Source organism: Macrosteles quadrilineatus, unplaced genomic scaffold, assembly GCF_028750875.1.
Source record: "Macrosteles quadrilineatus isolate MER2022 unplaced genomic scaffold, UCM_ALF_1.0 Scaffold_22__1_contigs__length_1958994, whole genome shotgun sequence".
NCBI classification, from domain to species: Eukaryota; Metazoa; Arthropoda; class Insecta; order Hemiptera; family Cicadellidae; genus Macrosteles; species Macrosteles quadrilineatus.
The window spans coordinates 52,397-68,667 of NW_026542615.1; the positions used below are offsets into that span (position 1 = coordinate 52,397).

Sequence of the window (16,271 nt, forward strand, 5' to 3'; positions counted from 1 at the left end):
AAGGGTTTGGACCATTTCCCTAAAAAGTACTTTCTCCTCTAATTCCTCCAGTAAAAATGCCATTGCACTGGTGTACAGTAGTAATGAAAAAAAATTATCAAGGAAAACACAACGGGACACATTAAAACTAGAATTCTGGACTTCATTCGTTAAAACTGGAGTGCAGTTTTAAATAATAGAAAACTGACCTAGCAAGCACTATATGCAAGAAATCAGCTGCAAAGAATTGGATAGTGGTTGCAGTCAAACTATGGCTGCATTAAGGAACGCGGCAGCGTTCCGCCCCGCCAAGTCCCCCAGCGGTACACAGCTGCTGCAGTGTATATATACATGACGTGACAAAGTGGCTTTTTTACTCGTCTATAGCTTTGAAGAAACAAAAGCTATTAAAATAATTGTTCATCTACTGGATAGGGGCAATCATTCTCAACAAAATTAAAAAAAAGAATTTAAAAAACGGTTGTGTTTGAGCCAAGAAAAACTAGTTTGAAAATTCACAAATTTTCCGTGTTCTCCTTCTTCTCCTTAAATGTTGACGGACCTACAGCCCAAACCACTGGCTCAATTTTAATGTTTTTTATGTTGTTTGAAAGCCCTTAGCGTGTAGATGTGCCTTTTGAGGGTCTCAAGTCGGTGCGTTGACCCATAAACCCTTGGCAAGCCCTCAAAGTACGAGTTTGGCCCTTTTAAATAACATGGGATTAAAATCAAAACAAAAGAAGGACCAGCTGCGATTAAATCTTAATTCATTAAATGTTAGAGAAATTCATAGGAACAGCTGAAAAATTATTTTAATACTTTTATAAAGTATTTTTTTCAGGTATACTGAATGATTTGAACTACTTACTATATAAAATTACTTAGAGCAGTGATATTCCCCGACACTTTCCATTGAAAAATGCAGTGTACCGATGGTACACTGGTACAGCAGCTCGTCATTTTTAACAGTTTAATACTACTTATCAAAACATATGAAACCTAGGAACTTGAAACTTAGTACTAGTACGCTAGTACTAAGGTTTGTTCTATGTTTTGATACACTAAAACAAATAAAACGATCGGGAAAATCACTCTACATATGTTAAACAAGCAATTAAAAAGTGATATGTAAATTTAGGATAAATGAGTTATTCAATATTTGTTTTGCCTTATGCTATTTCTAACAAACCCAATTAGTTTGATTACATTTTTACATCTCTAATAAGGGCTCAATTTACACTAGTCTTTAGATATACGGGTTTAATTATTAGAACACTTATGTAACATCAACACATTTTATGTTGTTCAAGATGAGCATTGATGAAATTTGAAACTGAGTTTAAGCCCAGTGGGTTTGTTAAATAGTGATTTTGGTACGTGTGTCAAAAAGTTTTTAATCTGTTTAAAGCAGATAAGACCAAAAATGTAGAATTTAGTTCTACATTAACAATATTATTGAAATTAAATGAGATGTAGTTGTGCCGTGGTCTATATATCAGAGAAAAGAGGATTTTTATTTTAACTGTTAATTTTCTACAAAAATAAATAAAATCTACCAAAAAACCACTAAGTGGTAACACTTTCCCCGCCAAGTCAGCAATCCAAAAAAGTTAATAAATCATTACTTTTTCCGCCAAGAAAAACAATGTAATGTATGTAAGTTTGGCAACTTGGCGGCAGACTTTTGCTCGATCCCTTTAAAAAATACCATAAAACTAGTTTCATTGAGCAAGTATCCCTCCCATTGGTACATTGCTAGGTGAGAGCTTATTTTACAAAATTTGACCTTATTTGTGCCACATTTCATAAATTATACTTAGTTGGACTAATTAATTAGAGAAGTTGATTTGTGAAATTATCCACGAACGTAACTTAAATGAAAAAAACCAAGCAAAAGTCTGCCGCCAAGTTGCCAAACTTACATACATTACATTGTTTTTCTTGGCGGAAAAAGTAATGATTTATTAACTTTTTTGGATTGCTGACTTGGCGGGGAAAGTGTTACCACTTAGTGGTTTTTTGGTAGATAATAAATAGTTACTGGTACTTTGTATAAATATGAGTAAAAATTTGAAATCTTTTATTTGGTGGTCCGATAATGCTATTTTCAATTAGTTTTAAAGTATGCTAAATAAGTTTGATTCTAATTTTACTTGTAACCATTAACATTATCAATATTGCTTGATAATGATTTTTTCCTTTTACAAAGTTATTGTTTGTGTTGTATTGTTATCAGTTGATCTTAACGATGCCTTCCAATCAGCATCTGTGTTTTCAAAAGGGGATGATATTAGACCATCAGTTATTGTTTTCGATCCAGGTATTGACTACAATTATAACAAAAAATCTAAAATAATTAAGATGATAAATAAGTTGTTTTTATAATATCTTAGCCTCCTCTAGTAAAAGGTCGGGGAAATGATGAGAGGTTGGTCTTGTTTCGCCTACTGCCGGTGATAACAGTAGTATTAAACATATAAACATTGCTCCAATATAAAATTAGTGCAACTGCTTTTTTTGGTTTGTAACAGAATGGTTTTGGGACATCAGTGTTGCTACTTTTGTTTCACCGGGCATTGTATTAGAAGTGGCTATATGACGATATAGTTATGGTAATAAATAGATAACATTTTTGACCAATACATTAAAATATGTGCTAAATATTGCTGTGAAAAAAAATAAAAATAAATACTTTAAAATGAAAATGTTAATAATTTTTAACATTCAAAAAGGCTGTCATAGGCGTGATTTTGTTTGTTTTATGCTTAAACATTTCAACACCTTTTCAGACAAAACAGTTTGGCCTTTTCAAGTAGCTGACTTGAAAACTCCTCTTCATGTGAAAAATAAGTATGTTGTTTGTATGTTCTATTTCTTTTTCTTTAGAGAAATGTTTAAAATTTTAAATCCTATGCTGTATTTTTTATGATTTCTAGTTGTAAAGAAACCCAATCATATAAACAAGTGTAAAAGCACATAATAATTTTACTATAGCAACAATGGGTGAGAACTGTAGTTAAGAAATATATATATATTTTTTAAGCAAAGGCCGGTATCCACAGTGCGAGGCTGCTCGCTGCGAATGCCATCTGCCTCAGGGTGAGCTCTTTTTTAGCTGGCAGCTAGTTTGTAAACACGAATGCTCACTGCGAGCACGCGAACCACCCGCTTTGCTTTCCATAACACTTCACTAAATCTCTGATCATGTCATGACTATCCATGATGACGCACAGCTCGGAGTGAGGCACCTTTCTTTGAGCACTGCTCTGAGACCGACAAGTACACGGCTCGCCTCACATTGTGCGACGCGAGCGCCTCACAGCGAGCAACCCCGGTATCCATAGTCCGAGGCAAAGCCGAGCATTCGCAACGAGGCATTCGCAGCGAGCTGCCTTGCACTGGGGCCTTAAACATACAAAAAGAATGATTTGTAGCGATCATGCTCTAATTTGGGTGATTTTCTTTGGTACCTATTTATTCTTTATTGATATTGTATGATTTCCAATTCAACATCACAGCAAAACGATCTTTCAGGCTTATTCTCAATAGGGAACAATATTAGTTAATTATAAATATGTAGAAATAGGAATTACAATGGTTTTTAGTTTCTTTTGGCGAATTTCCCATATAGGGAATAAGCTATTACCGTAGTACTCATGGTAAGACCTGGACGCGGGACCGATTTTTTTTTTCGTTTTGAGGTCCCTAGAGGCCAAAAACACCATCCGTTCAAATTCATATATATATATATATATTTATATATATATATATATATATATGTGTCCGTCAGCACGATAACTCGAGCAAAAATGATCCGATTTTGATGAAATTTGGTAAAAACGTGTAAACGTACGTTTATTCGAACGAGTTCGCGATCCAGCATGATCGGACCATGGGAACGGGGGTTTACGGGGGGTTTTATGGGGTAAAAATAGGTTTTTCCCATTTTTGACCCAAAAAACATAAAATTTAGCAATTTCTTTCCAAACCATTTTGTAGAGCTTAAAAAAACAAATAATTTAGTATTTTGAAGCGTTATTATGCGCCTAATGGTTACGGAGAAAATTCCAAAAAATTGTAAATTTAAAATTCCCATGTTATTCTTATGGAGAATAAGTAAACTGTTGTAGTTTGCTTGTTTGTGAACATATTTTGATCAAATTTGGAAAATGTTTTTATTTTTTACTAACTATTCACATTTTACAAAAAAAACAGTTTTACCCTCCCTGGTGCAGCAAACCTAAGTACTTGTTAAACTAATTCTATTTAAATCAAGAATAAATGTTATATTTTTAAGTAGACATTTCAGTGTAAATCCAATCAGTCAAATGGAAATTCGCTTAGTCTGCAGGTTTGCTGCGGCGGGGGTATTTATGAATTAACATTGTGTAAAACAAAGTATAACCAACCATGTTGCCAATAGCTATACATGTTATGTACATGAGACAGAAAACAAAGGATTTTTTTACCTAGACCCTACTTGTATCTAACTACCGGTACTAGTTTATAATCATTTCATGTTTATCATCCAACAATTGGAAAGTATTTATTTACTTTAATTTTTGTTTCCTATTCACAGAAATGTGATTGTAGACCAAGCCTTCAATCACCTGAAGATCTATCGCCAAATACCCTCGGTGTTCACTGAACTCCGGAGTCGAGGGTTCAAGTTGGCTCTGATTTCTCAAAGTACAGACAACAACACCGTTTGTCAACTCATAGATCACTTTAACCTCAGGAGGTTTCTAACTCATATAGAAATTTACCCTGGAAACAAGACTGATCATTTTGAGGTGTAAGTAAATTTTAATCAATAACTAGCAGCTTTACTCATACTTGACGATGTAGCCTTTGATTTGAACAAGAACTTTCAACCATTTAATTTATTCATGGAGGTAATAAAACTGACTTTTTGATGAGTATCATCACTAGATGATACTAGATGATCACTAGTATCATCTAGTAAAGTACGAACGATACTAATGAGACCTGCTCAGCAAGCTTTGTTTAATGACTGAGCTTATTCCTAAGTCATGAACATATTTAAAAAGCCCAATGATCAAGGACATTTTCATACCACACCAGACAGAATTCAACACCTAAAGTTGAGTCACAAAACAAATACTTTACTTGGTATTATTTATGTAGTAAAAATGCTGAACAAAAGCATATATTTTTTAGTACTTAACATTTTACTTTTTGAATGAATGATGCCAAACAGTTACAAATCAAATTTCTTGTTTTATGTACAGTATACACTTAAAAGAGGACTTGTGGTATGGAGAGATGCTGTATTTAGTGTCTAAGTTTGAAGATGTGGAACCAATAGCAGATCTTGGAGTCGCCTGTATCCTAGTAAACGAAGGAGGAATCACCATGAGAGATGTCAGGAAAGGTTTTCACATCTTCAGCACAGAATCTCCTGAATACTCGTACTCTGAAGACACCCACGAGAGTAGTTATTTATTCAAGGAATAATATTTGAATAAACAAAACTCATAGTATTTTTTAAGATTTTGTTTCTTTTCCGACCTTTGGGTATTCTGCCCAATCAGATATACTATTTCTCTATTTTGGAATCGTATTGCTTTGAGTTAGTCTCTCAAAAAATATTTTTTTACTTAAAAACTTGTCTCCTCTAGTCGTCACAATGGAAGGTTCTTTGCAATATTCAAGTTGATAAATGTGCTGGGTTAAAAATCCCTCTGTAGGGTTGAGGTGCAGTCTGTAATATGTTTTTTGTTAGTCAAAAACTAATATCTATATAATTGTATTGTCAAGTGTGTGTAGTTTAAGTAAACAGTGTAGTAAAATGAAAGTTCCGCAGGAAATGGTGCATTCAGTTTGAAAATTGCTGAACTAAAGTTGACTTTCAAAATCTTGTTTTTGTATGAAGATGCCTGACCTCACACAGTAACTCTATTCATTCAAATGGAAGATTTTCCCTCAACCAACCTATAGTCAACACCTTCTTCCGTTAAGTTTTCACATGTTTCCTGAAATGAAGACTTGGTGAGCAACGTATCGCTTTGATGAAAACAGGGTGCCACAGAGTGGCTGTTAGCGTTTAGCGCAGACAACGGTATTCTACAACAAGGGAATTTCAAAGCTCACACAGCTATGATAAGAGCCTATCAATTTGTTTGGCAACTGTGTATGAAGGCAGTATTTTAGTTGCTCTTTCAAATGTATGATAGAACTTTTCTCATTTATAAAATCTGTATTTTATTCCAAACTGTTCCTTACTTTCTCAATAGACCTTGTATGAACAGGTCTATGAACAAACATACAACTTTTGGTTTTTGCTTCTGAAAACTATCTCTCCAAATTCATCCATATTTGTCCAGATTTACTGGGTAAATCACACTGAGACTGGTCTAATCTTATCTGATATCACAATCTTAACAAACCAATCTGATTGCGACTTCTATGTCACCTGTGAGATTTCATATACTTAACCATGATTTTTCATCCCTCCAAGCAGTTAAATTGGTTCATAAATCATTTAGTATTACCCACATATTTTATTCTTCTATTTTGTGACATAAAATGTTTTTGCGAACAATCTGTATATATTCAACCAACACATTCAACAGAAAAGCCAAAACCAAGAATTCCAGGAGAACTGTACCCACGAATGATTATCTTCCACATGGGTAAATTTATTTGTTCAATTTTTCTTCTTTAAACTAACTACTGACCTATAAGTATGCACAATAATTTATCTATTTATGTAACTTTGAAATGTAACTAATTTATTTATTCCCTTGGTGGAAAGTGGTAAAAATACTAAATAACATTATCACTGAACGTTAAACATTAAAATTCCATAATGTTGGTATTGCGTAAAAATTATTTATATAATTTGATTGAATACTTATAACAATTAATGATTTAAAACCCATGTAGTAAACCTGTAAAATTTTCATAATTCATCAAGTACAATTAAGATATTGGTATTGGAGGTAAAATAATTGACAGTTCACAGCTAGAATAGAAAGTGATTATGGAAGAGGTAGGTATGCGATGGAAGGTGATATCATTGACTAGGCCTATACACTTCTCAATTGATAATTACTCATTCTACTGTAGGCTGCAATAAAAATTTTCTTTATACGTGTAAACTAGCTGTTCTGAATTATAGGCCTAAACCGTTTTAACTGACTACTCCCGTACGTAGGACGGGCTTACACCTCGTTTATATAATTTAAAGTTAACGCTAAAATACATTTTGGTTAGTTACAGTTACATATGTTGTTAAAACATTCTGTAGTTTATCTGTTATGTCAGCTAACTAATTGAACCACTCATTGTAGGTACTTTAATTGTACTAATAATAGTAGTTTAAAAATATGTATTGCATATTGGAGAAATCACTGCTAAATACAATTGATAGCATTTGTTTGATTTTTGATCTGCAGATAGGACTATTTGGCCTTTCTGGTTCGAGCTTGACGTGACCAGGCCAATTCAAAATAAAAATGGGTAAGTTATAAATATTTTATGACATCTATACTATTATAAAGAAGAGGTGGTGTCTGTGTGTGTGTTTGTATGAGCTAATCTCAAAAACTACTGAACCTATTGGGCTCAAATTGCACACACATGAAGCTACAGTTCCGAGGATACATATAGAACTATTCCCGCTTCAATATTGTCCTAGGGCTATGCCCCGCGTGGGCTTTCAAAAATCGGAGGTGACAGATTTCAAAGTAAATTTTGATTGATGGTATCCATGACAACAAAGAACAAACCTACAAAGTTTAAAAATGTAAACAAGCAGTACTAACTGTCAAATTAATTTTGATTTCACAATTCCATACAGCTGGTTCAAACATTCATTTAAATACTGCATGAATATTAGAACAGAGAGGGTAAGGATCATATTTAAAATAATGATGTCACTATCCTGAATGTAAACATTATTTAACATTACTTAAATGGAGCTGTCAAACCATACGCTAATGTAATTTCATTATAATAGGATTCTTTCAGTTACATAATTACAGGGTGCAGCACTATTATTTTTTTGCATTTATGACAACAGCTAATTTGAACCAACTAGCCACAAAAAGCTGTGGTACACAATGAGACCTTTACTTTTTTCTATGGTTCAGGGGCAGTGGTAGAACAAAAGAACCAAACTTTCTTAAACCATGTCCTCACCCATAACTGCAATAAGCATTTTATACTTATATGCCAACCCCGTACGAAGGACGGGTACTCTGCTAGTTTATACTAATTTTCATATTGAGTAACTAGAGAAAATATATAAGTACGTACCTACTCAATGTTTTATCTAATATCTTGGTCATGGTGAAAGGAAAATACATAGGTGTGCTATTCCCATCATATTCTGACGTCACTGGGATTGCAAACAAAAGATCACCTGATCATAACTGTCAAATTAGTATGTACTAGTGTACATGTTGCTCGAATTCGAGCAATTGCAAAGTATTACAGGAGTTATTTCAAAACCAATAACAGTCATATTTACAATGAGTTTAAAAGAGTCAACTCAAAGATTACCGGTGTGCAACTCAGACCATGTTTATCTTCGTTATTGATAAACCTAAAGCATTCCGGCCGGGTTTCTCCTTCTCAAAATGCCTCGCTGTACAGGCAACACAGGTTATTGATAAAGGGCCAATTGAGAACGAAAAGTCGTTTTGGAGTAGTGTTAAGGCACATTGTCCAGGGTCAGGTGCTGACTATGATGAGTTAAGGCTTATTGATAGCTGATCATTGGGCTTTAAATAAATGATCCTGACTAATGAAACCGCTGATCTTAGTCAGTAACAAAGCTACACAGGTCATCACACACCATTCTACACTCATCCTTCACTCATATTTGGGTTAAAATACACACCTAGGTGGCGTCCCCATCTCAATAATTGATTGATTGATTGATTGATTACGCCGTTAGTATGTTTTCTGTGGTATTACGTGCCACAGTTCTGTAGCTGCTGTCGTTATCACGATTATACGCCTCCTGTCTTATGTTTCGTTGTCTTCGCGTCGGAGGCATTTAAAAGAAAGAAACAACATATATACAAATTATAGCTACACAAAACAACGATAAAACACAAATTTAAGATACAACCATACTAACACGATCCGTCTTGGGGGTTATGTTTACAAAAACTTATATAGTAAATAAATATACTCAATGTGTCTGAATTGAAAAATAAATAACAGCAATTAAATTATACAGCTGATCAAAATGTAAACAATTAAGTTCCTCATAAGGATAACATGGGAACTTTCAAAGCCACTGGGGCAGAGCCCAAGGGACTTTTTCAAAAATGTAAGGCCAGTTTGCAAATCTACGTGACACGCTCTTTCCAATGTGACGTCGATGGATAAAATCGGTTAAGAAATGGCGGAGGAGTTCAACCGACAAAGTTTCATGTAGCGTATTAATTATATAGATTTGTTTTGATTTGATTGTTATTGATTTTTTTTTTAAAACAAATTATAAAAACAATAACTACCAAATCAAAACAAATACATATACTAATTTGACAGTTATGATCAGGTGATCTTTTGTTTGCAATCCAAGTGACGTCAGAATATGACGGGAATAGCACACCTATGTATTTTCCTTCCACCATGTATCTTGGTAAAATCCATATAGTCTTCAATGTTTTCAGCTTTGAATTAATATATCAAATTACTCTAATCCAAAATAAATTCTGGGTTACCTATGGATTTTAAACACAGAAATGCTTGTGTGTAAAATTTTACTGCCTCAGTATTTTCTGGAGTGACTTAACACCCGAACTGAAATTATGATGACTGGTAGCCACGGCCACCTTTAACTTCAGGCCGCGTTCAAATTGGCAACACTGTCAGGAGTGCTAGCTGATTTGTTTAGAGGGAACTAATGCGTATTTGTGTATTTTTTAAGAATACGAAAGCTTGGTTACTGGGCTATGGATATAATGACTGCATTTTATATATGTACAGAAATAGATTTTCCATTAATATTGTTTTGGTATAGAACAATAATATACGTTTTATTTTCAGTCTTTTAATACATATACCATACAGTATATTCATAAATTTAAATTAAAATGAATAATACAGTAGATGATTATATGAGCGGATGTCACCTGTCTGCCATGTTAGCTTACGGGATGCCTGGCACTTAACAGCACTAGAGTTAGAGGTATGGCCGTGCTGTAGCACTTTATACTGTACTGTTTAGAGGTCTAAACCTGTTAGATATGCACACACATTCCCTTAGTCCCTGAAGACCCTAAGGGGATGAGCAAGAACCAATGTTAAGAGAACCCTAGGGTTATTAAAGGGATTTGACTAAAGCAACTAGATTCTTTGAATGACAGTGTACAGCACGACGGCTACCCTACACACCCACAGTTAAGAAGATTGAGACCCTTTCATAAAATAAGGAAATCAAAAGGACAGAAATTTGTTGCAAAGTACCTATTGTCGGGACCACATAAGTTTGCAGTTGGTGGCAGCCAATCACAAGACAAGGCTAGTGCGACGTTGCCAAATCGCCCGTTGACCACACCAATCCTATACTCTAATATGAGCAAGGTTTGCTTGTATGTATGTATGTATGTATGTATGTATGTATGTATGTATGCTTGCACCAAGATCTCGAAAACGGCTCCGACGATTTTCTTCAAATGTTGTAAATAGTTTATTTCTGGCCTAAAAACGAGTTTACTGCAGTTAGAACTGCCAACAAAAATCTAAATACGTAGAAAGATGAAACTGAAAATCACATTTTTTTAACATTAGTCTTATGGGTTGCTAGGTAACCATGTTGGCAGAATTAAATAACAAGAAGGAAAGGTAAACAACAGACTTGAAGTTGTAGCATGTGTTCTTAATAAGCCAACTACCCACAGTATTGTGCCGATTTTCAAATCAAAAGATTTAAAATCCGCGACAGGCAATGGACAAGTCAGTCCAACATGACGTAACGCGGAAGGATACGAACTGGAAGACCGTTGGGAGCCGTGCCGTGTGCAAACGTCTCGTCGTCACTCGTGGCTCAGTAATCGCGTAGTCAACATGTGAAGTCGCGTTTTGTCGCTGGTGTAGGACGAATTTATTAATATCTTAATTCGTAGCTCGGAAATTAGCGTTCGGGCGGAAATTGTACGTGCATCAAACGATCGCAATTGTCAAAATTTCGCCGAATTGCATTTGGGGGTGTGTTTTATTAGTATTAAGTCGAGACAGTTGAGATGCCGGATTGATTGTTCGCGTTCGTGATGAAAATTCGTACATGCATCATATCGATAGCAAATGTCAGTTTCTAGCGAATCGCGGGTCGTCGTGACGGTATTTTCAATTGAATCATTAAACGCCAGCTCGAAAAACAAGAATTAATAAGTCCTACACCAGAAAAAACCGTGTCGTGATATTCCGCTCGGTCAGACAAAAAGTCACAAAACCACGAGTCAGTTTTAAATGTTCGGTACGCGTGAATCTTCGTCGGAATGAATGTTAATGTGTCGACATGTGTACGTAAGTAAATGTTTGTGTTATTTGTGTTTTAGTATTAAAATAGTCTTGCCAATCTGCCACATTTTTTCACATGTACCACTCGTTTTACAAGTTATGAATCATGTTTTGTTTGGTCTGAGATTTTCGTGTTTCATTTGGTCTACTTAGAGCACATGGTCACGATTCAGAATAAAATGTTTTATTAAATTTGGTCATGTCATACAAAGAATTTAAGTTATAATAGTGAACCTAGTCAAATGAAAATTATTTATTAAATTGAATTGAAATGGTATATTAATTTAAAGAGCAATGTTTATCTGTGATATTATTATTTTGTATTCTATGTAAAGTCAGATTCTATCATCATCAGTATTATTATTTAAAACGTTTGAATTTCATGTGTAGAATAATTTTTGAACAGTATTACATTTTTTAATAGTGAGAGTTTGATTGTGTAACGTAAATGGGGGTAACAGAGTGCTCGGTCGAAGGCTAGGGTTGATAAAGGGTCATGAGGATAGACTCCCATTAAATTCATAAATATTAAATACTAAATAAAAATTATCAAATAATCGACTCAGCAGTCGATTGGCCCCGTTGCACTGATCAGCAAGGAGTGATGTAGATCACAAACCTACATAATAGTCCCTGTTTGATTAAATTGTAAACTGGCCAGTTTGATAATTACGAACATCTTTGGGGAGTCTGGTGATCCAAAACAAATAAATAAAATCGTCAAGGCTAGGTTTTCCCGAGACTCTGCAGTTTTATAATGTGGCAAACCACCAAATTTAACTTGCAATCAACTCTCTCACTCTCTCTCAAACCGTTAATTATTGTGCACAAAATGTAATTACATTGTTTATATCTGTTACTTGTATCACAGCTCAATTCAACTCATTACATAGCATTTTTACAAATCATCATCTTATCATTATCCTGTGTTTTGTATTATATTATTAATATTATACTGGTAAATTTAAGAGTATTGGTTTAACTGAAGAAGTATACAAAGTATACACAATGAGTGTTGATGATCACATTTTTTAATATCAAGTTGGTGAATTCATGAATAATCGGCTTAACCGAAATCCAGTGTATACAAACATCTTGAAGTCATACTTTGATAAATAGTTTCTGAACAAACAGTTTCATAAATATTTTCAATCAATATTTTAATATGTTATTATTTGCAATTTTACAGTTTTTCAGAGTATCAATTCATATCACAATCTTTCATCAGAACAGCACATTTTAATTCATGGAGTGTTCAAATAGACACATCTATTAGTTTTAAGAAGTGTTAGAATTAAGCTGAGGAAGGTGTGAAGGAGGACAACATATCAGACCTCTCACGGTCCATAAATCGGACTTCTGGGATATTTAATTACAGGGCCCACACTTAACATCTTTATTTCCACTGCGCAGCTCTGTGATTGTAATGTCCTCAGTAGTTCAATTAAAAGTGTAAATTAAATTCATTAAAACCCCACCAGGGGGCAACTTTTTGTTATACTCACACCTGTATGGAATAGCCAAATTGCATTACATAAAGGTGTGAGGTGATTTTGCTTGATGGAATGATCAATTAAGTAAAGAGTATATTTTGAATATAAGTGAAGAATTTTCTTTTCTTTTTTTCTTTACAGTATACTAGCAAATTACAAATACAGTACAAAAGGAAAAACATCAGTTGTTACTATTAAGCAAAGATTATACTGAAGATTAATCAATACATGATACCATGATACATTGTAGTCAAGGGTAGCAGTGAGAAGTCTTGGATCTGTTTATGACGATTAGATTAAGGAATCTGCAATCCTAAAATGCTATGGGAGGGGAAGGAAACAGGTCCGCGACGTAGGAAGTGGTGAAGGAAGTAGTAAAGGCAATCATAAAATGCTATGGGAATAGAGGGAAACAGGTCCGTGACGTAGGAAGTGATGAAGGAAGTAGTAAAGTCGAGCAGTCCGGAATGTGGGGACTGTTTATTACGATAAGATTAGGGTATCTGCAATCCTAAAATGCTATGGAAAGGGAGGAAAACAGGTCCGCGACGTAGGAAGTGGTGAAGGAAGTAGTCAAGGCGAGTAGTCCGGAGTGTGGGAACTGTTTATGACGATTAGATTAAGGTATCTGCAATCCTAAAATGCTATGGGAAGGGAGGAAAACAGGTCTGCGACGTAGAAAGTGGTGAAGGAAGTAGTCAAGGCGAGCTGTCCGGAGTGTGGGAACTGTTTATGATGATTAGATTAAGGTGTCTGCAATTCTGAAATGCTATAGGAAGGGAGGAAAACAGGTCCGCTACGTTGTAAGTGTTGAAGGAAGTAGTAAAGGCAATCATAAAATGCTATGGGAATAGAGGGAAACAGGTCCGTGACGTAGGAAGTGGTGAAGGAAGTAGTCAATGCGAGTAGTCCGGAGTGTGGGAACTGTTTATTACGATTAGATTCAGGTATCTGCAATCCTAAAATGCTATGGGAAGGGAGGGAAACAGGTCCGTGACGTATGAAGTGGTGAAGGAAGTAGTCAAGGCGAGTAGTTCGGAGTGTGGGAACTGTTTATGACGATTAGATTAAGGTATCTGCAATCCTAAAATGCTATGGGAAGAGCGGAAAACAGGTCCGCGACGTAGTAAGTGGTGAAGGAAGTAGTCAAGGCGAGCTGTTCGGAGTGTGGGAACTGTTTATGACGATTAGATTAAGGTGTCTGCAATTCTGAAATGCTATGGGAAGGGAGGAAAACAGGTCCTCTACGTTGGAAGTGGTGAAGGAAGTAGTCAAGGCGAGTAGTCCGGAGTGTGGGAACTGTTTATGACGATTAGATTAAGGTATCTGCAATCCTAAAATGCTATGGGAAGGGCGGAAAACAGGTCCGCGACGTAGTAAGTGGTGAAGGAAGTAGTCAAGGTGAGCTGTCAGGAGTGTGGGAACTGTTAATGACGATAAGATTAAGGTATCTACAATTCTAAAGTGCTATGGAAATGGAGGTCCATGACGTAGGTAATGGTGTAGGACGTAGTAAAGGCGAGCCGTGTAGAGTTTGGGAATGGATTTATGTATCTCCAATACAGTACTAAGACTGCTTTCAGAGTGAACTAATGATTTTCCCCGAGCAAAGCTCGGTCTCCAGGTACTTAAAATATACTAAGCAATATTTTCAAATCAGCTGGTATTATTAGATTTGGCAACACCGCACGGTTCTCATTGGTTCATTCAAAACCATATGGTAAATAGGCTCCTCCCTCAACTGCAAACTTACGTGGTCCCGACAATAAAACCGAGTTACACAGAACTCAATTTGATTTACCTATTCATTCCCAAACAAAAACTTGAAACATATTACAAATATTGTATTTTGACAACTAAAGTTGTAGAACCAAAAATATTTTTCAGGATCGTCCTAGATGATGGATTTCAACCTCTGAAGCCTTACCCGCAGGTGCCGGGGCTCCTCAGTTCCCTTCACAGCAAAGGCTATAAGCTTGCTTTTGTAAACCAAAGTCCTGACAACTCTTCCATAGAGAGTCTGCTTCAGTGGTTTGACCTCAACAAGTTCATTACCTACAAAATAACAATGAGCGCACCTAGGAAGGAGCTAGTCAGATTGTGAGTATGTTTGCAAGTTTTAGAGTTCTTGGACATGAACTTAAAGGACTATAAGTATGTATAGGGTAGAAACTTAAGGTAAAGTCTTAAAGGGGGTTTTAATGTAAATCTTAAAATTTGTTACCAAATAATTCACAGTACTGTATCCAAGAGCTTTTGCTTGTACACACGACAAAGCTGCACCTTGAAGTTTACAAAGCTTACCTTTGAAATAAATATTATATAGTTTTATAGTAAGACAACAGTCTTATCTTTACAATATTTCAAGGTTTAAAAAAGTTCAAACAGTACCTTCTGGAAAGAAACGTATAATTTAATTTAAATATGTTTTAGTTTTAGATAGTCAATGGTTTTAGACTGTTATCACTTTTATTGATATGATAATTTTTTTACTGATGACCGGTTTACCAGCTGGATAGAATCATATTATTTTGTAACAATTTTTTTTTATCAGAATTTATTTTACAATCTGTTCAAATATGAGAACAATAAGTAAAACATATATCTAAAAATCAATAATTTTGTAACAATAAAGTGCAATTTCTTTTCATTTCATAGTGAGTACCATCATTGACTATTAAATAGTCAAAGGTATCATAGTATGGAGTTTTACATTGACACCATGTGTACTATCATTATACAATAGGAAAGTTTCTCTAAGTTTCAATCGGCTGTTTAACAGTGAATTTGTATATACACATATTGTAAGTACCGTGCAATTACAATTAATCAGTGCATGTTCTTATCCTTAGACTACATTTTTACAGAATCTCTCAGAATTTCAAAGTCGACTGTGGAGACATTCTTTACTTTGACGGAGAGTACGAGGAGATCCCAGACATTGCGGAGCTGGGGACAGTTTGTATCCAGACAAGTGACAAAGGAGTAACAACGGAGGATGTTGAGAAGGGTCTGTCAGTTTTTACAACAGAGGCACCACCTCCTTAGCAGGAACATCAACACTAACGACGCTTTCTATAAAATATGCAAAAAAAAGAGACTTTACTTGTACAAACCTAAAAGGCATTTCAAACTTTAGATGTATACCCCTAGAAAAAAAAATTAAACACTGTATATAGTGTGTATAGTGAAATAAAATTCCAACAAAGTTTATGAGAAAAGACACCTTAAAGTGGACCTATTAATAAAATAAGATTTTTTCAAGCTTCCCAAAAATTTTCAATTGAAATTTATGCT

The 16,271-nt window shown here is 35.0% G+C and overlaps 2 protein-coding genes across 2 annotated transcripts; both read left to right on the top strand.

Annotated features, from left to right (window-relative positions):
* The first annotated feature begins 2,166 nt into the window (after positions 1-2,166).
* Positions 2,167-5,485, top strand: LOC129005510 (magnesium-dependent phosphatase 1-like). Its single transcript, XM_054434420.1, has 4 exons — positions 2,167-2,299; positions 2,769-2,829; positions 4,559-4,774; positions 5,232-5,485. The coding sequence occupies exons 1-4, from the start codon at positions 2,167-2,169 to the stop codon at positions 5,455-5,457; spliced, it is 636 nt and encodes a 211-aa protein (XP_054290395.1). The 3' UTR covers positions 5,458-5,485.
* A 924-nt stretch (positions 5,486-6,409) lies between these two features.
* On the top strand, positions 6,410-16,114 carry LOC129005492 (magnesium-dependent phosphatase 1-like). Its single transcript, XM_054434396.1, has 4 exons — positions 6,410-6,635; positions 7,401-7,464; positions 14,862-15,074; positions 15,842-16,114. Exons 1-4 carry the CDS (start codon positions 6,440-6,442, stop codon positions 16,020-16,022), a joined length of 654 nt encoding a protein of 217 aa, XP_054290371.1. The 5' UTR covers positions 6,410-6,439; the 3' UTR covers positions 16,023-16,114.
* Positions 16,115-16,271: the final 157 nt, after the last annotated feature.

What these genes read in the sequence shown, in the direction of transcription:
- LOC129005510 (XM_054434420.1), top strand. Translation starts at nt 2,167, where the DNA reads ATGATTTTTTCCTTTTACAAAGTTATTGTTTGTGTTGTATTGTTATCA. An exon ending in AGTTATTGTTTTCGATCCAG is followed by an intron (nt 2,300 to 2,768) that starts GTATTGACTACA and finishes ACACCTTTTCAG; the next exon opens with ACAAAACAGTTTGGCCTTTT. An exon ending in CCTCTTCATGTGAAAAATAA is followed by an intron (nt 2,830 to 4,558) that starts GTATGTTGTTTG and finishes TCCTATTCACAG; the next exon opens with AAATGTGATTGTAGACCAAG.
- LOC129005492 (XM_054434396.1), top strand. Translation starts at nt 6,440, where the DNA reads ATGATTTTTCATCCCTCCAAGCAGTTAAATTGGTTCATAAATCATTTA. An exon ending in AATGATTATCTTCCACATGG is followed by an intron (nt 6,636 to 7,400) that starts GTAAATTTATTT and finishes TTTGATCTGCAG; the next exon opens with ATAGGACTATTTGGCCTTTC. An exon ending in AGGAAGGAGCTAGTCAGATT is followed by an intron (nt 15,075 to 15,841) that starts GTGAGTATGTTT and finishes ACATTTTTACAG; the next exon opens with AATCTCTCAGAATTTCAAAG.